The sequence below is a fragment of the Arachis ipaensis genome, chromosome B09, assembly GCF_000816755.2.
Source record: "Arachis ipaensis cultivar K30076 chromosome B09, Araip1.1, whole genome shotgun sequence".
Taxonomy (NCBI): Eukaryota; Viridiplantae; Streptophyta; class Magnoliopsida; order Fabales; family Fabaceae; genus Arachis; species Arachis ipaensis.
This window is the reverse complement of record NC_029793.2, coordinates 127,262,066-127,289,244: the sequence shown is the minus strand read 5'-3', so window position 1 is coordinate 127,289,244 and position 27,179 is coordinate 127,262,066. Positions and strand designations below refer to the sequence as shown.

The window sequence follows — 27,179 nt, the reverse complement described above, 5'->3', positions numbered from 1 at the left end:
TTGAATTGAGACATTCAATGTCTTCCCACTCCTTAATTGAACAGCTTGGCATTCTTCTGTTATCTGTTTAGATAGCTTTTGTCTTGTCTGATCCAATTGTGCTTCCATATTCTGGTTAGCATTTTTAGTGTCTTAGAGCATCTCTTTTAATTCTGCAAACTGTTTTGTTATAATAAGCAATTGCTGATTGAGTTCAGCAACTTGTTCTTGAGGACTAAGTTCAGTGGATGCTGCTTTAGTTTTTTTCTTTCATGGAGGACTCACTACTTAAGTATAGATATTGATTTCTAACAACTGTATCAATGATCTCTTAAGCCTCTTCAATTGTCTTTCTCATATGTATAGATCCACCAGCTGAGTGGTCTAGAGATATTTGGTCATTTTTTATAAGACCATAGTAAAAGATATCCAACTGCACCCATTCTAAAAACATTTCAGAGGGGCATCTCCTTAGCATCCCTCTGTACCTCTCCCAGGCATCAGAAAGGGATTCATTATCCTCTTGTTTAAAGCCTTGGATGTCCAGCCTTAGCTGTGTCATCCTTTTTGGAGGGAAATATTGATTCAGGAATTTGTCTGATAACTGTTTCCATATTCTTATGCTTGCTATGGGTTGGTTGTTTAACCACCTCTTAGCTTGATCTTTTATAGCAAATGGAAACAGTAATAATCTGTAGACATCCTGATCTACTTCCTTATCATATACTGTGTCAGCAATTTGTAAGAACTGTGCCAGAAATTCAGTAGGTTCTTCTTGTGGAATACCGAAATACTGACAATTTTGCTGCACCATGATAATGAGCTGAAGATTTAGCTCAAAACTGCTTGCTCTGATGGGAGGTATACATATACTACTCCCATATGAAGCATTAGTGGGGTTAGCATATGACCCCAGAGTCCTTTTGGACTGTTCATTTCCACTTAGGTCCATGATGGAGAAAGGGAGATGTTGTAGATTGTAAAATAGAAATAGAGTAAAAGAAAAATCAAAATATTTTTGTTTTTATTTTATTTATTTAATGCTAACCGAATTCAAAAGAGAAGAAAATAAAATAAAATAACTGGAAACTAGAAAAATAAGCTTCGAAAATTAAATAAAATAAAATTGAATAAAATAGATTAAAATAAATAAAAAAATTTGAATACTAAAATGGCTAATTAATTAAGAAGATTTGAAAAATTTTGGATATGGTTTTAAAATTTGAAGATTGAAACTTTCTCAACAAGGAAACACCAAATTTAAAATTTTTCAATCAAAATAATAAAATGGTACAAGTAATTCGAAAATTGTGAATAAGAAAAGAAAAAGATTTTGAAAAATTTTTTTTAAAGGATTTTCGAAAAATAATAAAAGAAATTTGAAAAAGAATTTGTTTTGAAAAAGATTTAAGAAGATAGATTTTTAAAATTGAAATTTTAACTTGCCTAACAAGAAACTACCAAATTTTAAAAATTTTGACTAAGTCAACCTAAGGAATTTGAAAATAATGAGCAAATAAAGGAAAGGATATTTTTTTGAATTTTTGAATTTAATGAGAAAAGAGAAAAATAATAAAATGACACCAAACTTAGAATTTTTAGATCAAAACAAAGAAAGAAAACAAGAAAACTTTGAATGTCAAGATGAACACCAAGAACAAATTTTAAAAATTTTTAAAAAATAGAAACACAAAGGACACCAAACTTAAAAATTTTTATATTTTGGACACTAATAATTCGAAAATGCACAAGAAAAACAAGAAAAGACACAAAACAAGAAAAACTAAAGATCAAACAAGGAAAATAAACAAGAACAACTTGAAGATTAAGAAAGAACTAAGAACATATAATTCGAAAAATTGAAAGAAAAATAAAATCATGCAATTGACACCAAACTTAAAACATAAAACCAAAATCAAACAAAAGACTAAATTATGAAGTTATTGGTTTTTTAAAAATTTTTGAAAACAATTTAGAAAAATAAAATAAGGATTTTAAAATTTTAACCAAAAACAATAATAGAAAACTCAATTTTAGTGACTCTAAACCAAAAAGATAGATTTTTCCTAATCTAAGCAACAAAATAAACCGTCAGTTGTCCAAACTCGAACAATCCCCGGCAACGGCGCTAAAAACTTGGTGTACAAAATTGTGATTACACTTTTCACAACTCCGCACAACTAACCAGCAAGTGCACTGGGTCGTCCAAGTAATACCTTACGTGAGTAAGGGTCGATCCCACGGAGATTGTCGGCTTGAAGCAAGCTATGGCTATTTTGTAAATCTTAGTCAGGAGATTAATAATAAGAGTGATTGTATTTATGAAAAATAAATAACATGAAATAAATAGTACTTGTGATTCAGTAATGAGAAACAGGCTGAGGTTCCGGAGATGCTCTGTCATCTGAATCTCTGCTTTCCTACTGTCTTCTTCTCCAAACACGCATGGCTTCCTTCAATGGCAAGATGTATGATCTTCTCGGATGAAAAATACCAGGTACGATCTCTACACGGCAAATCAACTGTCGGATTGCTCGTCTCGGATGAAAAATACCATGTACAGCTACCGCACGGCTAATCATCTGTCGGTTCCCACTAGCGTCGGAATAGGACCCTTGTCCTTTTGCACACTGTCATTGCGCCCAACATTTGCGGGTTTGAAGCTCGTCATAGTCATCCCTTCCCAGATCCTACTCGGAATACCACAGACAAGGTTTAGACTTACCAAATCCCAGGAATGCTGCCCATTTGGTTCTAGCCTATACCACGAAGGTTCTAACCTCCGGACTCGGTCCGTGGATCAGAAACCCAAGAGATACGCACTCAAGCTGTCGCCCAATGACTACGTTGAGCTCAGATAGAACAGAGTGGTTGTCAGGCACGCGTTCATAAGGTTGAGGGTAATGATGAGTGTCATGGATCATCATGATCTCCATGTTGAAGTACGAGTGAGTATCTTAGAATAGAATCAAGCGTGATTGAATAGAAAACAGTAGTAATTGCATTAATCCATTGAAACACAGCATAGCTCCTCACCCCCACCTATGGGGTTTAGAGACTCATGCCGTCAAGGTTACAATATGAAGTGTAAAAATGTCAAAAGGTACAAAATGAATCTCTAAAAGTAGTTTTTATACTAAGCTAATAACTTAGGTTTACAGAAAATGAGTAACTAAGTGCAGATAGTGCAGAATTCCACTTCTGGGACCCACTTGTGCGTGCCTGGGCTGAGCTTTCAAGCTTTCACGTTCATATGCCCAAAGTTGGCGTTAAACGCCACCCTGAGTGCCAGAATGGGCGTTTAACGCCGAAAAAGGTGCCAATTCTGGCATTTTACGCTAGAAAATTTTATACTGACTTTGGACGCCAGTTTGGGCCATCAAATCTCGAGCAAAGTATAGACTATTATCTATTTCTGGAAAGCCTAGGATGTCTACTTTCCAACGCAATTGAGAGCGTGCCAATTGGGCTTCTGTAGCTCCAGAAAATCCACTTCGAGTGCAGGAGGGTCAGAATCCAACAGCATCTGCAGTCCTTTTTCAGCCTCTGAATAAGATTTTTGCTCAGGTCCCTCAATTTCGGTCAGAAAATACCTGAAATTACAGAAAAATATACAAACTCATAGTAAAGTCCAGAAATGTGATTTTTGAATAAAAACTAATAAAAATATAATAAAAAGTAAATAAAACATACTAAAAACTATGTAAAAACAATGCCAAAAAGGGTATAAATTATCCGCTCATCAATCTTCTTCCATCATTGGGGATGACGTAATAAGATAAATTCTTGTTAATTATTGTTATTAGTGACTATGATGGAAGGCCTATGATCTCAATTCTTGCCATGAATGTCTCTCTTTATTAATTGCTTTTCTTTATTTTGCTTTCTTTAATTGCTTGCTTGATTTATTTTTCTTGCCCTTTTATAAACAAAACCCCTTTGCCCCTTCATAGCCAATAATTGACCATTTCATTGCAATTCTTTGTGAGATGACCCGGAGTCTAAATACTTCGGTTAATTCTTATTTGGGGTTTGTTCTTTGTGACAACCAAAATTTTTTATGTGAGAATTGTTTGTTGGTTTGGAGCTATGCTTACAACGAAGTAATTCTTTTCTATAAGAAGAAAATCTAGACCATCGAGCAAACCTCATTATCAGTGTGCGTACGCACACTTCGCTGAATGTTCACTTGTGCATCCGTACAGTGAGTTGTGCACATGCACGCATACTGAATTCCTTCCTGTGCGTACGCACAGATGCTTGTGCGCACGCACACTTGACTGTGTGCTTCCTCCTTGTTTTCTTCATGTGTTCTCCTTTTGTACATGCTTCCTTCCACTTTTCCCTTGCCAATCATGCCTAATTGACCTGAAATCACTCACAAATCACATCACGGCATCGAATGGAATAAAAGTGGGATTAAATTGCTTAATTTAAGCACAAAAATGCATGTTTTCACATTTAGGTTCAATTTAGGGATCAAACACAAAAGTATGCTATTTTGGTGATTAAGTGTGAGTTTATATGATGAAATTCATTCAAATCAAGCTAAAATATATCGTCAAATATGGACTCGTCATTAGGCTTTCGACCTAATTAGGTTGATACACCCTCCTTCGTCGAAGAATCATAAATTTATCTTGGTGGCCAAAGATTATTTCATGAAGTGGGTCGAAGCTGTTCCTCTGATAGAGGCTGGGAAAAATGAAGTGATAGATTTTATTGAGGAATATATAATCCATCGATTTGGAATTCCTCAAACGTTAAGTACTGATCAAGGGACTATGTTCACTGGTCAACAAATTAAGAATTTTGCAGCTTCAAGAAATATTAAAATGGTTACTTCAACCCCTTATTATGCTCAGGCCAATGGGCAAGTCGAAGCAACAAACAAAATTTTAATTAGTTTGATTAAAAAACAGATCGGATGCAGACCTCGAACTTGGCATGAGACTTTGAGTCAGGTATTGTGGGCTTATCTAAACTCACCAAGAGGATCAACAGGTACTTCTCCTTATAAATTAGTATATGGGCATGATGCAGTTTTGCCTTTAGAAATTAATCTCAATACGTTGAGGATTTTGAGGCAAGATGAGTTGCTAGTTGATAATTATTAGAATATAATGTATGATGAATTAAATGATTTAGACTCCGATCGTGTTTTGGCTCTTGAGAATATGATTCGACAAAAGGAAAATGTTGCTCGAAGTTATAATCGTTGAGTAAAAGAGAAATGTTTTAGTATAGGAGACTTGGTTTTGAAAGTTGTATTACCAATGGAAAAGAAATCAAGATTTCTTGGCAAGTGGTCCCATACTTGGAAAGGGCCTTTTCAAGTAATCAAATTATATTCAGGAAATGCATATCAAATTAAAGATATTGATTCCAAGAATGTGATTAATTCGATAAATGGAAAGTATTTGAAGGAATATCGATGTGTATCGAATCAAGATTAACAATATAAGTGAATAAGTCAGAATATAAAAGAGTCATTACATATAATGATATTCTAAGGTGGAGAAATATAAGGTGCCATAAGTTCTGTTAAGTCTGAATACATTTGAACTCTTTCACTGTCCAGGGCTAAGAGTGCTTCAGTTTGCTCATACTCTTCATTATGGGCTTGGTTGAGTTATTTCTTGCACTCCTCTCACTTGGCTTCAATAGTACAAATTTCTTTGAAGAGTTTCTGTTGTTTGCTTGGAGCAGTAGCCAAAGGTATTGCCATATCAACCTTTCTTTTCTTAACCTTGGCTAGTCTTTCACTTATTTGAGCCAGTTCTGCTTTGAGTTCTTCTTCTTCTTTATCATAATGAGCTCGTGCAGTGAAGGCCTGAGAAATTCTTATATCAAACTCTTCACAAGAAGCTTTTATTGGTCGAAGAGTTATGCCATACCCATTTGTTTCAATTTTGATCTTGGTTACTCTTTCCTTAACTTCTTGTAATTTGTCCTGGAAAATGATGCAGTCATTGGAGACCCGAGCATAAAATATCAGAAAGAAGTGGATTCAATTCTGATTTGTCGGTCCATTCAGAAGGTGGATGTGACAGAAGTCTGAAAAGAGTGAGTAATTGATCTCGAGTATTTGGATTTAGCTCAGATGGAAGACTGGATGTAGAAGGGTCGATACGAGTGATGTGTGGGCAAGATTACACCGTCGATCTAGGTTTTCACAAATTAGAATCCTATCATTGAAAGTATAGCCTAGACCAATGATCAATCCCCAAATCAAATTTTTTAATCCAAAGAATATGTCACAATTCAAAATCAATTCAATTCCGGGAGTTTCAATTCCCGGGTCGTCTCCCAAGGACACTTGAGACCAATGAGTGTGCAATCTTGGTTGTGAGGATCATGGGATTTTCAATAAAGAGATAAACATATAAAGTAATGAAAGAACATGCAAAATTGTAATAAATGAACTAATAAAGGAATCAAAGAAGCAACTATGCAATATAAACAAGTAAAGTGTAAAGGGAACTAATGTAATGTGTATAAAGGAATTTAAGCATAAAAGGTATCTTGGCTTGGAGTGAGCTGAGGGTCCTTTCCTTGTTGGAACCACAACTATGCCAACTACAATGGATTAATCTCACTTGATTAACCCTCACATCAGAGAATAAGTTAAATGAGCATAAGTGTTCCTAACCTACAAATCCTAAATTGCTTGCTAATTGCCATAGCAATAACATAGCGTTAGTTGGAATAAGAACAATTAACAATCCAAAATTGACATTAAATGTTGGACATTCCAACTCTAGGAACCCAATTGCTCACTTTTCCCAAGCCAAGAGATAGAAAACTAGCCCAAAATCATACTTGACATTTTGTCAAACACTTGGTGGGCAAAAACCTTAAACATGGGAAAAATGAGAAAAATCTTGAAACCAAAAGAAAAAAATGATCTCAATCAACAATAAAGACTCAAGAAAGCATAGAAAAATCATCAATCATCAAATTCGTCAACAAGAAATAGAAATTGCAAAGGAGAATTGAAATTGAACTATAACTTGAATTATAAGAAAGTGTAAGAACAATGTAACTATATAGAGTAGTAACAAAGAGATACTTACAATGAGAATTAGCAAAATCCAAGATCAAAATTGAAATAGCACTTGAATGTAAAACCCTAGTATAAACCCTAGTAGAGAAGATGATGAAAAACTTAAAGAAAAACTACCCTAAAGCTATCTACTACTACTCCTAAGCTACACTAATGTTATGCTATGTTATTGTCTTCATTTTTCCCTCCTTATGAGCTAAATGGCTTCAGAAATGGGCCTCAAATCCACCAAAATCGTGAGTCACGTGAGTTTTTAATGAAGGCATGTGTGTCCACCTGTGCGGACGCATAGACGTGTGCGTCCGCACACTCTGCTAAAAATCTCAACCCATGCGTATGCACAGGAAGTTGTGCACACGCACACTAGGCGATGCTTGATTGAACACGCGACGCGCACGGTGCAGGTCACGCGCACGCATGGCTCTGATTTAATGGCTGTGCGTCCGCACACTAGGCTGAGCTCTTCTCCTTTGATTCTTCATACTTCCTCTACTTTGAACGCTCTTCTTCCGTTTTCTCCAAGCCATTCTTGCCTTATACCTCTGAAATCACTCACAAATAACATCAAGGCATCGAATGGAAGGTAAATAGAATAAAATTAATCAAATTAGACACAAAAGAGCATGTTTTGATAATCAAGCACAAATTGGTCACCTTTTTCATACTCCTCCCCAACTAGCTCGGATGAAACCTCAAGAGCTGGGCCGGGGTCTCTTCCTTCTAGCTTTGTCGCTATCCACTCAAAACGCTTCTGCTCCAAATGCTCCATGCGGTGGATATCGTGCAAGATGTCTCGGAATAAATTTGAAAGAGACCAGAGAATCGGTAAAGGGGTCGATGAGGTTGGTAGACTTGATGGTGGTGCTACAGGTGCCTTCCTCTTCGAGGGTGTCTTTGCTAATGATCCATCCAATTCTCCCTTCGGAATGAACTTGTTACCTCTTGGAAACTCTAACATGTTATCCATTGGTTGCCTCTCTAACCCCGCTGCGTTTGCTAAGCGCATCACTATCGACGGAAATGGAATGTTGATATTTTTCTTCTCGACCAATTTCCAAATCGATTTGCACAACAAAGGTACAATGGCTATATGCTTCCCTTGCATAATAGCCCAAAGTAGCAAAGCAGTTCTAAATCTGCCATGGGTAGTGTGGGTGCTCGGGATGATGTAGTCCGCCACAATCTGATGCCATATACGAGCTTCGGCATTCAAATAAGAGTATGCAATACTATTGGGAACAGAATTTCTCCCTTTGCTATACTCCCAAGATGCACCAGGATGGCCTATTCTCTCAAGAATGGGAGTCAGAGATATTCTTCCTTTGAACACATCCGCTTTTATCTTGAAATAATCATCCTTCTCAAGCGAAATGTGGGGGATGTTCAGAATAGCTTCTAGAGCTTGATTGGAAGTATCCAACATCTTTTCCCGGAGGAATACTGACTTCGCTTCCCAAGCTTAGTAGTTCACATAAAATTTCTGCACCATAGTTTCATTGACTTCAATGGGTTCTCGCTCGGGAAATTCCCAATGAAGCGAGGCAATCCTTTGATGAATAGTCGCTTTGTACTTGCTTGGAACCTTCAACGGCCTCTCCCAATGGATTGTGCGCTTCTCAATTGCCTCGTATTGAGAGTCGGCTCTTTGGTTAACCAAGGTACTCAGTTTATCACCTTGGCGATCCCGCCAAACAACAGGAAAACAATCGGTAGTTTGCACACCCGGTGAAGTAACCGGTGCCTTACCCTTCTTTTGCATCCTGAAAATAAAATAAAAGATTTTCGAGATCATAGGGCAACAATAATATAAAATCACTGAGGAAGCACTAACAAGGTTAAAAGAAGCTTTTAAAATAGTGTGGTTTATAAAAACACAGTGTGTATATTCCAATGATGCGCGCAGTTGGAACACACACACCGGCTAGATACCACGGCAACCACTGCTTCTCAAATGAGTGCTTAAGTTACAAGGCTAAAGCATGGGCATAAAAGCAACTTCAAGCTCGCACCAATTGATTTATTAACACACTTTGAATGTGATGGTCATTGAGGTTGTTGGCAAGAAATTTCATTAGCCAAAGAGTGTACAACAACAATAACCATTCACTCAAAGTGAAGTGTCAATTGTTCATCCTCAAGAAGTAACAATCACATACGCAATGTTCTAAGTTAAGGCCAAAAGATGTTTGATCAAGACATCATCTATAGTTGAACAATTGTAAAGTGATTACGGAATTCAAATTCCGAGATGAACAATGACAATTGATTTCCACACAACACAATGCATTTCTAACCAAAATCGCACATCAACCAATAAGGAAATGCATTGGTGCATTCACTTAACTAACATCAAAAATCATAATTGAAGTTGCACAATTCATACACTTTGCCTAACAAAAGATAAATTGAACACATATGATAGCCATGTCATATGAATCAAACAAAATGTTCATAGAGGCATATTCATCAAACATGTGGTATGCAATGTGCAAGCTTATCACAATTGATGCTCAAATTCAATCATAATCAACCCATAATCAAATAGCAACACTTGCAATACAAAGAGACAAAGAAAAGCACTAAATTTAAATTAAGCAACATGAAAAGAAAATAAAAACAATTGCAAAAATCAACAAAAAGGAAAATAAGAACCTAAAAATTGAAGGTTAAAACAAGCAAGAATGGGGAAGAAAACAATGGCACTTCTTATAGCCACTGCGAATTTCAGCGGTTGGGTTCGCCGGAAAAATGCCGGAGAGGGAGAACTCACCGGTGGTGAAGAAAAGAAAAGAGAAAGGAAATAAAGAAAGAAAAGGAAAGGGAAGAGAAAAGAGAAATGAGATAGAGAAGTTATAAGAGAGAGAGGTGGTGGCGGCTTGAAACCATGGTGGGGTGTCTCCCACCAAGAACTTTGGTTTAGAGTCCTAAGTTGGACTTTGCATGGCTTCATTAGTCACTTGAAACTTCTCCAAGGAGGAATATCTCCAACTCCTTGGCATTCTTAGGTTGGGTGTCATCTCTTGAATTAGACTTCTTGGCATCCTTCTCTTCTTTTCGATCTTTGCCAACCTCAATCACTTCATCTTCAATTATATCACACCCAAAGATAGAATAAGCTTCAAGGATGGGTTTTCTTTATTCTTCCAATGTGAATCTTGCTACCTTGCCATCGGCTTCAAAAGAATAGACTCCGAAGTGTGCATCAAGCTTGAATCGGGCTGTCTTTAGAAACGGCCTTCCAAGTAGAATGGATGATGCCTTGTCTGAGTCAATGAGAGGAGTCTCCAAAATGTGGAAATCCACCGGGAAGAGTAAACCTTGGATGTCAACTAGAACATTTTCTGCAATCCCCACAACTGATACAATGCTCTTATCGGCTAACACGAATCTCGCCCCGGACCTCTTTAAGGGTGACAAGTTCAATCTCTCATAAATGGGGAGTGGCATAATGCTTACGCACGCCCCCAAATTGCACATACAGTCTGTGAACTTTATCCCACCAATCAAGCAAGTAACCAAACATAGGCTGGGATCATTGCATTTTTCAGGAATTAAAGAAGAGCTAGAATCATCTACGGGCCTTTTGTTGAGTTCGCCAATTTTCTCCTTGTGGGTACAAACATCTTTGAGGAACTTGGCATATTTGGGCACTTGTTGAATGGCCTGAAATAGAGGGACGGTGACTGATGAGCAGATAATTTATACCCTTTTTGGCATTGTTTTTACATAGTTTTTAGTATGTTTTAGTTACTTTTTATTATATTTTTATTAGTTTTTATGAAAAAATCATATTTTTGGACTTTACTATGAGTTTGTATGTTTTTCTATAATTTCAGGTATTTTCTGGCTGAAATTGAGGGACCTGAGCAAAAGTCTAATTCAGAGGCTGAGAAAGGACTGCAGATGCTGTTAGATTCGGACCCTCCTGTACTCAAAGTGGATTTTATGGAGCTAAAAAATCCCAATTGGCGCGCTCTCAATTGCGTTGGAAAGTAGACATCTTGGGCTTTCCAGAAATATATAATAGTTTATACTTTGCTCGAAATTTGATGGCCCAAACTGGCATTAAACACCAGCTAGAGACACTTTTCTGGAGTAAAACGCCAGAACTGGCACCAAAACTGGAGTTAAACGCCCAAACTGGCACCCAAGCTGACGTTTAACTCCAAGAATGGCCTATGCACGTGTAAAGCTCAATGTTCAGCCTAAGCACACACCAAGTGGGCCCCAAAAGTGGATTTCTGCACTATCTGCACTTAGTTACTTATTTTCTGTAATCCCTAGTAACTAGTTTAGTATAAATAGCACTTTTTACTATTGTATTCGGGAGGGTTGGAACACTTTAAACACTTTTATGTACACATTTGGAGGCTGGCCTCACGGCCATGCCTAGACCTTTTTCTCTTATGTATTTTCTACGGTGGAGTTTCTACACCTCATAGATTAAGGTACGGAGCTCTGCTGTTCTTCATGAATTAATGCAAGTACTATTGTTTCTCTTTCCATTCACGCCTACTTCTTCTCCAAGATATACTCTCGTACTTAATTCAGTTAAGTCAAAATGAAGGGGTGACCCGTGACAATCACCCACTATCTTTGTTACTCGCTTAGCCAAGATCCGTGTGCCTGACAACCACAAGCGGTCTACATGATGTTCAACGTAGTCATTGGACGACAGTCGGAGTATATTCTCTTGGGTCTCTAATACACGGACCGAGTCCGTGAGATTAGGATCTCCGTGGTAAAGGCTAGAACCAATTGGTAGCATTCCTAAGATCCAGAAAGTCTAAACCTTGTCTGTGGTATTCCGAGTAGGATTTGGGAAGGGATGACTGTGACGAGCTTCAAACTTGCGAATGTTGGGCACAGTAACAGTATGCAAAAGGATAGAGAGATCTTATTCCAACGCTAATAAGAACCGACAGATGATTAGCCGTGCGGTAGCTGTACCTGGTATTTTTCATCCGAGACGAGAAATTCGACAGTTGATTAGCCGTGCAGAAACCGTACCTAGTATTTTTCATCCGAGAGGATCATACAGCTTGCCATGGAAGGGAGCACGCATGGTTGGAAGAAGACGATAGGAAAGCAGATGTTCAGAAGCAACAAAGCATCTCCAAACGCTTATCTGAAATTCCCACCAATGAATTACATAAGTATCTTTATTTTATTTTATGTTTTATTTATCTTTTAATTATCAAAACCTCATAACCATTTGAATCTGCCTGACTAAGATTTATAAGATGACCATAGCTTGCTTCAAGCCGACAATCTCCGTGGGATCGACCCTTACTCACGTAAGGTATTACTTGGACGACCCAGTGCACTTGCTGGTTAGTTGTGCGGAGTTGTGAAAAGTGTGAATCACAATTTCGTGAACCAAGTTTTTGGCACCGTTGCCAGGGATTGTTCGAGTTTGGATAACTGACGGTTCATCTTGTTGCTTAGATTGGGTAATTTTATTTTATGTTTAAGCTTTTTATTTTTATTTTCAAAAAAAAAATGTTCTTCAGAATTTTTAAGAATGAATTCTAGAGCTTCTTGAGATATGTTGAAGCCTGGCTGGCTGTTAAGCCATGTCTAATCTTTTGGACCGAGGTTTCCACTTTCCATTGTAGAAAGAACATGTCTGTATTTGTTATGCTGAAGCTTGGCTGGCCATTTGGCCATGTCTAATTCTTTTGGACCGAAGCTTTAGACTAACATTGCACGAATTCTGGAATTCTTATTAAAAATTTTGAATTTCTTTATTTTCTTTTTCCAAAATAATTTCGAAAAATACAAAAAAAAATTAATAAAATCATAAAAACCAAAAAAATTTTGTGTTTCTCTGCTTGAGTCTTGTGTCAAATTTTAAGTTTGGTGTCAAAATCATGTTTTAATTTTCCTTAAATTTTCGAAAATTAATGCATGTGTTCTTCTTTGATCTTCAAGTTGTTCTTGATGATTCTCTTTGTTTGATCTTTAATTTTTCTTGTTTTGTGTTTTTTGTTGTTTTTCATGTGCATTTTCGAATTCATAGTGTCTAAACATTAAAAATTTCTAAGTTTGGTGTCTTGCATGTGTTTCTTTTCTTAAAAATTTTCAAAAATATGTTCTTGATGTTCATCATGATCTTCAAAGTGTTCTTGGTGTTTATCTTGACATTCAAGGTGTTCTTGCATGCATTATTTGTTTTGATCTTAAATTCTTATGTTTTGTGTCATTTTGTTGTTTTTCTCTCTCTTCATTAATTCAAAAAAATCAAAAATAATATCTTTCCCTTATTTTACTCATAAATTTTCGAAATTTTGGTTTGACTTAGTCAAAAATTTTCAAAATTTAGTTGTTTCTTGTTAGTCAAGTCAAAATTTCAATTTAAAAACTTTATCTTTTCAAATCTTTTTCAAAAATCAAATTTTTTCATTTTCTTTCATGTTTTCCGAAATTTTTTTAAAATTTTCAAAATCTTTTTCTCAATTCTATTTCATATTTTCAAAAAATTTACTAACAATTAATGTTTTGATTCAAAAATTTCAAGTTTGTTACTTTCCTGTTAAGCAATGTTCAATCTTTAAATTCTAGAATCATATCTTTTAGTTTCTTGTTAGTCAAGTCATCAACTTTAATTTTAAAAATCAAATCTTTTTAAATTTCTCTTTCAAATCTTTTTCAAAATAAATTTCAATCACATCTTTTTAAAATTTTAATTTCGAAATCTTTTTCTAACTTCTTATCTTTTCAAAATTTATTTTCAAATCTTTTTCAATTAACCACTTGACTTGTTTGTTTTAATTTTAAAAAGTTTACTAATTCTTATCTTTTTCAAAACCACCTAACTACTTTTCAACTTCTCATTTTCGAAAATCACTAACCACTTTTTCAAAATTCTTTTTAATTAACTAATTGTTTTAAATTCTAATTTTATTTTACTTCTTTTCTTAAATTTTGAATACTAACTAATAATTAAAATAAAAACAAAAATATTTTTCTTTTATTTTAATTAATATTCGAATACTCTCTCTCCCATCTCTTTCTATTTATTTTATTTATTTACTAACACTTCTCTTCTACTCCTAATTCGAACCCTATCTCTCTCTGTGTTCGAATTCTTCCCATTTTCTCTCTACCTCATTCTTCTATTCTTCTATTCTTATACTCACATAAAGGAATCTCTATACTATGACAAAGAGGATTCCTCTTCTTTTCTGTTCTCTTCTTTTTTTATATGAGCAAGAGCAAGGATAAATACATTCTTGTTGAAGCTGATCCTGAACCTGAAAGGACTCTAAAGAGGAAGGTAAGAGAAGCTAAAGCACAACACTCTGGAGAGGACCCTACAGAAATTTTTGAAAAAGAAGAAAACATGGCAGCCGAACCCAATAATAATGGTGGAGATGCATGATGCGTGAGCATCTTATCTATCTTTTCCTTATGAATTTGCACTTCAATTGCTAAGTTTGATCAAAATTTAAATATCTTTTGGCCACTATAGATGCTACTTTGAGTTGTGCACAATTCTATTTATTTCAGGTAGCATTCGAATGGATTTAACGGAGTTTTGTAGCAGAAAAGGAGGAAAGCGAATGATGTTGTCAATCCTGACCTCCCTGCACTCAAACAAAAATAACTTGAGCTACAGAGATCCAATTGACGTGATTTCAGCGACGTTGAAAAGCTAACTTCTAGGGCTTTCCAACAATATATAATAGTGTACACTTCTTTTCCATAAACTTCTGCCTTCTCCACGTTGAACTTGGCCCCTGCCAAGTTCAGCGTGGAACTTGAAAGCTCCAGGAAACCATGCGCAACACTCCACGCTGAACTTGGAAAAAGCCAAGTTCAGCGTGGAATCAAAGGGGAGCGCTAAATATCACATTGCCTCCTCCACGTTGATCTTGGCTTTTTCCAAGTTCAGCGTGGATCCTCAATATCAGCGTGGTCCCCATATACGTCAGCGTGGTTACACGAACAATCAATTAATTTTGATTAAATTTGTATATTATTTTTAAATAGGAAAATATATTATTTTAGTTTTAGAAAAATATATTTTTACATTAATTAGGATTAGATATAAAAGAGAAAAGAAACCTCTCTCTCTTCTCTTCTACCTCATTCTGCACTTTACAGTTTTTGAGAATCCTTATTTTCTCTCTGAACCATGAGCAACTAAACCTCCATTGTTAAGGTTAGGAGCTCTGTCTATTATATGGATTGATACTATTATTTTTCTATTTTAATTCATGTACTGATTTATATTTCAAGAATTATTTTTCGTTCTTTATCTTATGAATTTGGGTGGAACGGAAGTATGACCCTCTTTCTAATTGAGTTCTTGTATAACTTGGAAAAGCTCTTTACTTGAACAACAGCTTGAAAACATATTCTCCTAAATTTCTAATTACCTGGATTTAACGGGATACGTGACATATAATCCTATTATATTTGGGTAATTAGGATTTTTGTGGCACATAAACTAGAATTGAACTTCATCCTCTAATTGGAATTAAGTGACCAAGGAATTGGCAGTTGATGAAAGTTAGAGTAGACTAAGAAGGTCTAAGGAATTAGGGCTTAGTCATATATAGTTTGCCATGAATTGAATCTTGCATGATTAAAATAGTTAGTAAGAAAATTCAATCCGGAAAATAGATATCTCTGAAACCTTAACTGTTTCTCCATATATTATTCTCATCAATTTACTGCTTGCTGTTTTAATTTCTAAATTACTGTTTAATTCTTTTGAATACCAAAACACTCTTTTCTGTTTGTCTGACTAAGCCAATCACTCAACCATTGTTGCTTGATCCATCAATTCTCGTGGGATCGACCCTCACTCACCTGAGGTATTACTTGGTACGACCCGGTGCACTTGCCGGTTAGTTTATGGATTATAAATTCTGCACCAATGCAAGGAAGATGCTTGGTGACTTTACTATACCAACTTTCAACTTCTATGGAAGAAGCATCTCAATTCCTGCAATTGGAGCAAACAACTTTGAGCTTAAGCCTCAGTTAGTTTCTCTAATGCAGCAGAATTGCAAGTTTCATGGACTTCCATTGGAAGATCCTCATCAATTCTTAGCTGAATTCTTGCAAATCTGTGACACTGTTAAGACCAATGGGGTTAATCCGAGGTCTACAGACTTATGCTTTTCCCCTTTGCTATAAGAGACAGAGCTTGGATATGGTTGGACTCACAACCTAAAGAAAGCCTGAACTCTTGGAAAAAGTTGGTCAATGCTTTCTTGGCCAAATTCTTTCCACCTCAAAAGATGAGCAAGCTTAGAGTGGAAGTCCAAACCTTCAGACAGAAGGAAGGTGAATCCCTCTATGAAGCTTGGGAAAGATACAAGCAATTGATCAGAAGGTGTCCTTCTGACATGCTTTCAGAATGGAGCATCTTATGTATATTCTATGATGATATGTCTAAATTGTCCAAGATGTCATTGGACCACTCTGCTGGTGGATCTCTTCATCTGAAGAAAACACCTGCAGAAGCCCAGGAACTCATTGAGATGGTTGCAAATAACCAGTTCATGTACACTTCTGAAATAAATCCTGTGAATAATAGGATGACTCAGAAGAAAGGAGTTCTTGAGATTGATACTCTGAATGCCATATTGGCTCAGAACAAAAGATTGACTCAGCAAGTCAATATGATTTCTTAGAATCTGACTAGAATGTAAGCTGCATCCGGCAGTACTAAAGAAGCCTCCTTTGAAGGAGAAGCTTATGACCCTGAGAATCCCGCAATGGAAGAGGTGAATTACATGGGAGAATCCTATGGAAACACTTTCAATCCTTCATGGAGGAATCATCCTAATTTCTTATGGAAGGATCAGCAGAAGCCTAAACAAGGCTTCAATAATAATAATGGTGGGAGAAATAGGTTTGGCAATAGCAAGCCTTTTCCATCATCTTCTGAGCAACAGACAGAGAATTCTAAGCAGAGCCTCTCTGACTTAGCAACCATAGTCTCTGATCTATCTAAGACCACTCTCAGTTTCATGACTGAAACAAGGGCCTCCATCAGAAATTTGGAGGCACAAGTAGGTCAGCTGAGTAAAAAAGTTACTGAAATCCCTCCTAGTACTCTCCCAAGCAATACAAAAGAGAATCCAAAGAGAGAGTGCAAGGCCATAACCATATCCAAAGTGGCCGAACCTGGAGAGAGTAAAAAGGCAGTGATTTCCAATTAGGGAGACCTTGCTGGACGTCCACTAACCATTAAGGAGTTCCCTATTGAGGAACCAAAGGAATCTGAGGCTCATACAGAGACCATAGAGATTCCACTGAACTTACTGTTGTCATTCATGAGTTCTGATGAGTATTCTTCCTCTGAAAAAGATGAAGATATTGTTGAAGAGCAAGTTGCTCGGTATCTAGGAGTAATCATGAAGCTGAATGCCAAGTAATTTGGTAATGAGACTTGGGATGATGAACCTCCATTGCTCATCAATGAACTGAATGCCTTGGTTCAACAGAAATTACCTCAGAAGAAACCGGATCCCGGAATGTTTTTAATACCTTGTACCATAGGCACCATGACCTTTGAGAAGGCTTTGTGTGACCTGGGGTCAGGACTAAACCTCATGCCACTCTCTGTAATAGAGAAACTAGGGATCTTTGAGGTACAAGCTGCATGAATTTCACTAGAGATGGCAGACAAATCAATAAAATAGGCTTATGGACTTGTAGAGGATGTCTTAGTGAAGGTTGAAGGACTGTACATCCCTGCTGACTTCATAATCCTAGACACTAGAAAGGATGAGGATGAATCCATTATCCTTGGAAGACCCTTCCTAGCCACAACAAGAGCTGTGATTGATGTGGATAGAGGAGAGTTAGTCCTTCAATTGAATGAGGACTACCTTGTGTTTAAGGCTCAAGGATCTTCTTTTGTAACCATGGAGAAGAAGCATGAAAAGTTTCTCTCAATACAGAGTCAAGCAGAGCCCCCACATTCAAACTCTAAGTTTGGTGTTGGGAGGCCACCATTAAGCTCTGAGTCTCTGTGAAGCTCTCTAAGAGCTCACTGTCAAGCTATTGACATTAAAGAAGGGCTTATTGGGAGGCAACCCAATGTTATTTAGTTATATTTATTTATAGACATTTGTTTTCCATTTTTATTTTATGTTTTCTTTAGGTTGATGACCATTTGAAGTCATAAAAATAGCTGCAGAATTAAATTAAAATAAAAAATAGCATAAAAAATAGCACACCCTGGAGGACAGGCTTACTGGCATTTAAACGCCAGTAAGGATAGTAGAATGGGCATTTAAACGCCCATTCTGGCAGTATTCTGGGTGTTAAATTCCAGAATGGGCAGCACTATGGGCATTAATGCCAGAAAAGGGTGTCTGGTGTCTGGCTGGCGTTAAACGCCAGAAATGGCAGACAGACTGGCGTTTAATGCCAGAAAAGGGTGTCTGGTGGGCGTTAAACGCCAAAAAAGGGCATCAGCCTGGCGTTTAAAGCCAGAAAAGGTAGCAGAGTTGGCATTTAATGCCAGAAATGGCACACAGAGGGCGTTTAAATGCCAGAATGGTGCAGGAACCAGAATTCCTTGACACCTCAGGATCTGTGGACCCCACAGGATCCCCACCTACCCCAACTCACTCTCTCTCCTCTTCACACCTCTCCATAACACTCTTCCCCAAATACTATTCACCTATCAAGTCCTACCCTCTTCCCCATAATCTCTTCACCACTCACATCCATCCATCATAAAACCCCATCCACCTCACCATTCAAATTCAAAACATTTTCCTCCCAAACCCAACCCCCTCTTACACGAATTCATCTCTCTCTTACCCTATAAATACCCCTCCTTACCACCTTCAATTTTACACATCATAAAAACTTAAACCCCCCCTTTGCCGAATTCACTACTCCCCTCCATCTCCTCCATTTCTTATTCTTCTACTCCTTTCTTTCTTCTTTTGCTCGAGGACGAGCAAAACTTTTATGTTTGGTGTGGAAAAAAGCTCTGCTTTTTGTTTTTCCATAACCATTAATGGCACTTAAGGCCGGAGAAACCTCTAGAAAGAGGAAAGGGATGGCAATTGCTTCCATGATCAAAGTATGAACCCGAACCCAAAGAATTGGCTCACAATAGTTCAGGGGAAATACTTGGATTTCAGTCCGGACACCGTGAGGTTGGCATTCAACTTGCCAATGATACAAGGAGATCCTCACCCTTTCACTAGAAGGGTCAAGTTTGATCAAAGGTTGGACCAAGTCCTCATGGACATCTGTGTGGAAGGAGCTCAATGGAAGAGAGACTCCAAAGGCAAGCCGGTTCAACTGAGAAGGGTTGACCTCAAGCCTGTGGCTACAGGATGGTTGGAGTTCATCCAACGCTCTATCATTCCTACTAGCAACCGGTCTAAAGTTACAATAGACCGGGCTCTCATGATCCATAATATCATGAATGGAGAGGAAGTAGAAGTTCATGAGATCATACCTCTAGAACTCTACAAGGTGGCGGACAAGCCCTCCACTTTGGCAAGGTTTGCCTTTCCTCATCTCATCTGTAACCTATGCAATTCAGCTGGAATTGTCATAGAGGAAGACATCCTCATTGAAGAGGACAAACCCATCACTAAAAAGAGGATGGAGCAAACAACAGAGCCCACTCATGGACCTCAACAAGAGCATGAGGAAATCCCTCATCAAGAAATCTCTGAGATGTCTCAAGGGATGCATTTTCCTCCACACAACTATTGGGAGCAAATCAACACCTCTTTAGAAGATTTGAGTTCCAACATGGGGCAACTAAGGATGGAGCACCAAGAGCACTCCATTATCCTCCATGAAATCAGAGAGGACCAAAGAGTCATGAGGGAGGAGCAACAAAGGCAAGGAAGAGACATAGAGGAACTCAAGCACTCAATAAGATCTTCAAGAGGAAGAACTAGCCGCCATCACTAAGGTGGACCTGTTCTTTAATTTCCTTGTTCTTATTTTTCTGTTTTTCGGTTTTTATGCTTTATGTTTTGTCTATGTTTGTGTCTTTATTACATGATCATTAGTGTCTAGTGTCTATGTCTTAAAGTTATGAATGATTCCATGAATCCTTCACCTTTCTTAAATGAAAAATATTTTCTGAAAAAGAAAAAGAAGTACATGAGTTTCGAATTCTATCTTGAAATTAGTTTAATTCTTTTGATGTGGTGGCAATACTTTTTATTTTCTGAATGAATGCTTGAACAGTGCATATTTTTTTGATAGTGAAGTTTATGAATGTTAAAATTGTTAGCTCTTGAAAGAATAAAAGAAAAATGTTATTGATAATCTGAAAAATCATAAAATTGATTCTTGAAGCAAGAAAAAGCAGTGAAAAACAAAGCTTGCGAAAAAAAAGAAAAAAAATATGTGGCGAAAATTAAAGAAAAAAAGAAAGAAAAAGAAAAAGCAAGTAGAAAAATCCAATAACCCTTTAAACTAAAAGGCAAGGGTAAAAATGATCCAAGGCTTTGAGCATTAATGGATAGGAGGGCCCAAAGGAATAAAATCCTGGCCTAAGCGGCTAAATCAAGCTGTCCCTAACCATGTGCTTGTGGCGTGAAGGTGTCAAGTGAAAAGCTTGAGACTGAGCGGTGAAAGTCGTGGTCCAAAGCAAAAAGAGTGTCCTTAAGAGCTCTGGACACCTCTAACTGGGGACTCTAGCAAAGCTAAGTCACAATCTGAAAAGGTTCACCCAGTTATGTGTCTGTGGCATTTATGTATCCGGTGGTAATACTGGAAAACAAAATACTTAGGGTCACGGCCAAGACTCATCAAGTAGCTGTGTTCAAGAATCAACATACTGAACTAGGAAAATCAATAACACTATCTGAATTCTGAGTTCCTATGGATGCCAATCATTCTGAACTTCAAAGGATAAAGTGAGATGCCAAAACTGTTCAGAAGCAAAAAGGCTACTAGCTCCGCTTATCTAATTAAAACTAATATTCATTGATAATTTTGGAATTTATTGTATTTTCTCTTCTTTTTATCCTATTTTGTTTTTAGTTGCTTGGGGACAAGCAACAATTTAAGTTTGGTGTTATGATGAACGGATAATTTATACCCTTTTTGGCATTGTTTTTACATAGTTTTTAGTATGTTTTAGTTACTTTTTATTATATTTTTATTAGTTTTTATGCAAAAATCATATTTCTAGACTTTACTATGAGTTTGTGTGTTTTTCTATAATTTCAGGTATTTTCTGGCTAAAATTGAGGGACCTGAGCAAAAGTCTGATTCAGAGGCTGAGAAAGGACTGCAGATGCTGTTGGATTCTGACCATCTGACACTCGAAGTAGATTTTATGGAGCTACAGAAACCCAATTGGTGTGCTCTCAATTGCGTTAGAAATTAGACATCTTGGGCTTTCCAGAAATATATAATAGTTCATACTTTTTCCGAGATTTGATGGCCCAAACTGGCGTTAAATGCCATCCAAAGACCCTTTTCTGGAGTAAAACGCCAGAACTGGCACCAAAACTGGAGTTAAACGCCTAAACTGGCACCCAAGCTGGCGTTTAACTCCAAGAATGGCCTATGCATGTGTAAAGCTCAATGCTCAGCCCAAGCACACACCAAGTGGGCCCCAGAAGTGGATTTCTACACTATCTGCACTTAGTTACTTATTTTCTGTATTCCCTAGTAACTAGTTTAGTATAAATAGCACTTTTTACTATTGTATTCGGGAGGGTTGGAACACTTTGAACACTTTTATGTATACATTTGGAGGCTGGCCTCACGGCCATGCCTAGACCTTTTTCTCTTATGTATTTTCTATGGTGGAGTTTATACACCTCAGAGATTAAGGTGCGGAGCTCTGCTGTTCTTCATGAATTAATGCAAGTACTATTGTTTCTCTTTCCATTCACGCCTACTTCTTCTCCAAGATATACTCTCGTACTTAATTCAGTTAATTCAGAATGAAGGGGTGACCCGTGACAATCACCCACTATCTTCGTTACTCGCTTAGCCAAGATCCGCGCGCCTGACAACCACAAGCGGTCTACATGATGTTCAACGTAGTCATTGGACGATAGCCGGAGTATATTCTCTTGGGTCTCTAATACACGGACCGAGTCCGTGAGATTAGGATCTTCGTGGTATAGGCTAGAACCAATTGGCAGCATTCTTGAGATTCGAAAAGTCTAAACCTTGTCTGTGGTATTCCAAGTAGGATCTGGGAAGGGATGACTGTCACGAGCTTCAAACTTGCGAATGTTGGGCGCAGTGACAGTGTGCAAAAGGATAGAGAGATTCTATTCCAATTCTAGTAAGAACCGATAGATGATTAGTCGTGCGGTAGCTGTACCTGGTATTTTTCATCCGAAACGAGAAATCCGATAGTTAATTAGCCGTGCAGAAATCGTACCTAGTATTTTTCATCCAAGAGGATCATACAGCTTGTCATGGAAGGGAGCACGCATGGTTGGAAGAAGACAATAGGAAAGCAGAGGTTCAGAAGCAACAAAGCATCTCCAAACGCTTATCTGAAATTCCCAGCAATGAATTACATAAGTATCTTTATTTTATTTTATGTTTTATTTATCTTTTAATTATCAAAACCTCATAACCATTTGAATCTGCCTGACTAAGATTTACAAGATGACCATAGCTTGCTTCAAGCCGACAATCTCCGTGGGATCAACCCTTACTCACGTAAGGTATTACTTGGACAACCCAGTGCACTTGCTGGTTAGTTGTGCAGAGTTGTGAAAAGTGTGAATCACAATTTCGTGCACCAGTGACTTCAACATTCTTAAAAATTTCCACCATATTGGGGTCAAGTTGTTCTTGCTTCTTGGCCTTCTTGGCAAAAGTTGGGAATGGAATGGGCATAGGCTCTTCAATCGAATTTTTCCTCTTTGGCTCCTTGGCCTTGAGTGGTTCCTCCCCATCCTTCTCAATATCTTTCTCTTCATCATTCATCACTCCCATATCCTCTCCTACTTCTTCCTTGCGGGTTTCCTCACTAGAACTTGTAGGCACAACACCAATTTCATCCAAATTGGTGCCGCTCCTAAGGGTGATAGCATTGATGCACCCCTTAGGATTCGGTTGAGGTTGTGAGGGCAAACCACTAGAAGTTGAGGCTTGTTGGGCATTTTCTGTACTCGGAGGAGAAAGAGTCAAACGGGTGAGTGCTTTGGCAATTGTAGACATATACGCTTCTTGTTTCTTGTGAAATTCCCGTTGCTCTTTGATGAGCGGATAATTTATATGCTTTTTGGCATTGTTTTTAGTATGTTTTTAGTAGGATCTAGTTATTTTTCGGGATATTTTTATTAGTTTTTATGTTAAATTCACATTTCTGGACTTTACTATGAGTTTGTGTGTCTTTCTGTGATTTCAGGTATTTTCTGGCTGAAATTGAGGGACTTGAGCAAAAATCAGATTAAGAGGTTGAAGAAGGACTGCTGATGCTGTTGGATTCTGACCTCCCTGCACTCAAAGTAGAATTTCTGGAGCTACAGAACTCCAAATGGCACGCTCTCAACAGCGTTGGAAAGTAGACATCCAGGGCTTTTCAGCAATATATAATAGTCCATACTTTGCCCGAGTTTAGATGACAGAAAAGAGCGTTGAACGCCAGTTCTACGCTGCAGTCTGGAGTTAAATGCCAGAAACACGTCACGAACCAGAGTTGAACGCCAAAAACACGTTACAACTTGGCGTTCAACTCCAAAAGAAGTCTCTGCACGTGTAAACTTCAAGCTCAGCCCAAGCACACACCAAGTGGGCCCCGGAAGTGGATTTATGCATCAATTACTTACTTCTGTAAACCCTAGTAACTAGTTTAGTATAAATAGGACTTTTTACTATTGTATTTTCATCTTTGGATTATCTTTTGGTCCTTTGATCACGTTTGGGGGCTGGCCATTCGGCCATGCCTGAACCTTTCACTTATGTATTTTCTACGGTAGAGTTTCTACACACCATAGATTAAGGTGTGGAGCTCTGCTGTTCCTCAAAGATTAATGCAAAGTACTACTATTTTTCTATTCAATTCAACTTATTCCGCTTCTAAGATATTCATTCGCACTTCAACATGAATGTGATGATCGTGACAAAGTCATCATTATTCCCCTATGAACGCGTGCCTGACAACCACTTCCGTTCTACCTTAGATTGAATGGATATCTCTTGGATATCTAATACAGGGGACCGAGTCTGAGTTATTAGCGTCTTCGTGGTATAAGTTAGAACCCATGGATGGCCATTCCTGAGATCCGGAAAGTCTAAACCTTGTTTGTGGTATTCCGAGTAGGATCTGGGAAGGGATGGCTGTGACGAGCTTCAAACTCGCGAGTGCTGGGCGTAGTGACAGACGCAAAAGAATAGTAAATCCTATTCCAGTATGATCGAGAACCGACAGATGATTAGCCATGCAGTGACAGCGCATTGGACCATTTTCACAGGAGGATGGGATGTAGCCATTGACAACGGTGATGCCCTACATAAAGCTTGCCATGGAAAGGAGTAGGAATGATTGGATGAAGAGAGCAGGAAAGCAGAGGTTCAGAGGAACGAAAGCATCTCTATACGCTTATCTGAAATTCTCACCAATGATTTACATAAGTATTTCTATCTTTATTTTCTGTTTATTTATTATTATTATTCGAAAACTCCTTAACCATTTGATATCCGTCTGACTGAGATTTACAAGATGACCATAGCTTGCTTCATACCAACAATCTCCGTGGGATCGACCCTTACTCACGTAAGGTTTTATTACTTGGACGACCCAGTGCACTTGCTGGTTAGTTGTATCGAAGTTGTGAATGAAAAACGATTTATTAAGACGTGCGTACTGAGTTTTTGGCGCCGTTGCCTGAGATCACAATTTCGTGCACCAAGTTTTTGGCGCCGTTGCTGTGGATTGTTCGAGTTTGGACAACTGACGGTTCATCTTGTTGCTCAGATTAGGTAAATTTTTTTGTTTTATTTTCAAAAAAAAAAATTTCTTCAAAATCTTTCAAAAATTTTTTTTCCTTTGTTTTCGAAAATTATTTTAAAATTTTTAAGAATAAATTCTAAAGTTTCAAAATGGTATGCTGAAGTTTGGCTGGCCATCAAGCTTTAAACTAACCTGGGATGATTCCTGGAATCTTGATTGAGGACTATGAATTCATTGCTTCCTTTTCCCTATATGTTTTCAAAAAAATAAAAATATACAAAAATCCAAAAAAATTACTAAAATCATAAAATCAAAAATATTTTTTGTTTCTTGTTTGAGTCTTGAGTCAATTTTAAGTTTGGTGTCAATTGCATTTTTTCTAAAAATTTATGCATTTTTCGAAAATTCATGCATTCATAGTGTTGTTCATGATCTTCAAGTTGTTCTTGGTAAGTCTTCTTGTTTGATCTTGATATTTTCTTATTTTGTGTCTTTTGTTGTTTTTCATGTGCATTTTTGCATTCATGGTGTCTAAGCATTAAAGATTTCTAAGTTTGGTGTCTTGCATGTTTTCTTTGCATAGAAAAATTTTCAAAAATATGTTCTTGATGTTCATCATGATCTTCAAAGTGTTCTTGGTGTTCATCTTGACATTCATAGTGTTCTTACATGCATCATGTGTTTTGATTCATAATTTTCATGTTGTGAGTCATTTTTTATGTTTTTCTCTCTCATCATTAAAAATTCAAAAATAAAAAATATATCTTTCCCTTTTTCTCTCATAAAATTTCGAAATTTGAGTTGACTTTTTCAAAACTTTTTAAAATTTAGTTGTTTCTTATGAGTCAAATCAAATTTCCAATTTAAAAATCTTATCTTTTCAAAATCTTTTTCAAAAATCAAATCTTTTTCATTTTTCTTAATTTTATCTCATAATTTTCGAAAATATCATCAACAATTAATGTTTTGATTCAAAAATCTCAAGTTTGTTACTTTCTTGTTAAGAAAGATTCAAACTTTAAGTTCTAGAATCATATCTTGTGATTACTTGTGAGTCAAGTTATTAATTTTGATTTTAAAATTCAAATCTTTTTCAAAACTAATTTTAATCATATCTTTCTATCATATCTTTTTCAAAATTTTATCTTTTTCAAAAATTTGATTTTAAAATATCTTTTCCAACTTCTTATTTTCTTATCTTTTCAAAACTGATTTTCAAATCTTTTTCAATCAACTAACTAATTGACTTTTTGTTTGTTTCTTATCTTTTTCAAAACCACCTAACTACTCTTCTCTCTCTAATTTTCGAAAATACCTCTCTCTTTTTCAAAAAAAAATCTTTTTAATTAATTAATTGTTTTAAATCTTAATTTTTAATTTTATTTCTCCTTTAATTTTCGAAAATCATCAACTCCTTTTCAAAAATTATTTTTGAAAATTTTTCTCTCTCATCTTCTTCTATTTATTTAATTACCTACTAACACTTCTCTTCATATCTCTGCTCCTATCCTCACCCTTGTGTTTGGATTATCCATTCTTCTTCACTCTTATTCCCTTTCTTTTTCTACTCACACAAAGGAATCTCTAAACTGTGACATAGAGGATTCCATATTTTCTTTGTTATTCCCTTCTTTGTCATATGAGCAGGAGCAAGGACAAGAATATTCTTGTTGAAGCAGATCCTGAACCTGAAAGGACTCTGAAAAGGAAACTAAGAGAAGCTAAAATACAACAATCCAGAGACAACCTTACAGGAATTTTCGAACAGGAAGAGGAGATGGCAGCCGAAAATAATAATAATGCAAGGAGGATGCTTGGTGACTTTACTGCACCTAATTCCAATTTACATGGAAGAAGCATCTCCATCCCTACCATTGGAGCAAACAATTTTGAGCTTAAACCTCAATTAGTTTCTCTGATGCAACAAAACTGCAAGTTTCATGGACTTCCATCTGAAGATCCTTTTCAGTTCTTAACTGAATTCTTGCAGATCTGTGATACTGTTAAGACCAATGGGGTTGATCCTGAGGTCTACAGGCTCATGCTTTTCCCTTTTGCTGTGAGAGACAGAGCTAGAATATGGTTAGACTCTCAACCTAAGGATAGTCTGAACTCTTGGGATAAGCTGGTCAAGGCTTTCTTAGCCAAGTTCTTTCCTCATCAAAATCTGAGTAAGCTTAGAGTGGATGTTCAAACCTTCAAACAGAAAGAAGGTGAATCCCTCTATGAAGCTTGGGAGAGATACAA

The 27,179-nt window shown here is 37.0% G+C and overlaps 1 protein-coding gene across 1 annotated transcript; it reads right to left on the bottom strand.

Moving 5' to 3' along the window:
* On the bottom strand, positions 10,181-23,197 carry LOC107616019. The gene is made up of 2 exons (XM_016318024.1): positions 22,784-23,197; positions 10,181-10,708 (listed from the first exon to the last, which is right to left on the bottom strand). The coding sequence occupies exons 1-2, from the start codon at positions 23,195-23,197 to the stop codon at positions 10,181-10,183; spliced, it is 942 nt and encodes a 313-aa protein (XP_016173510.1).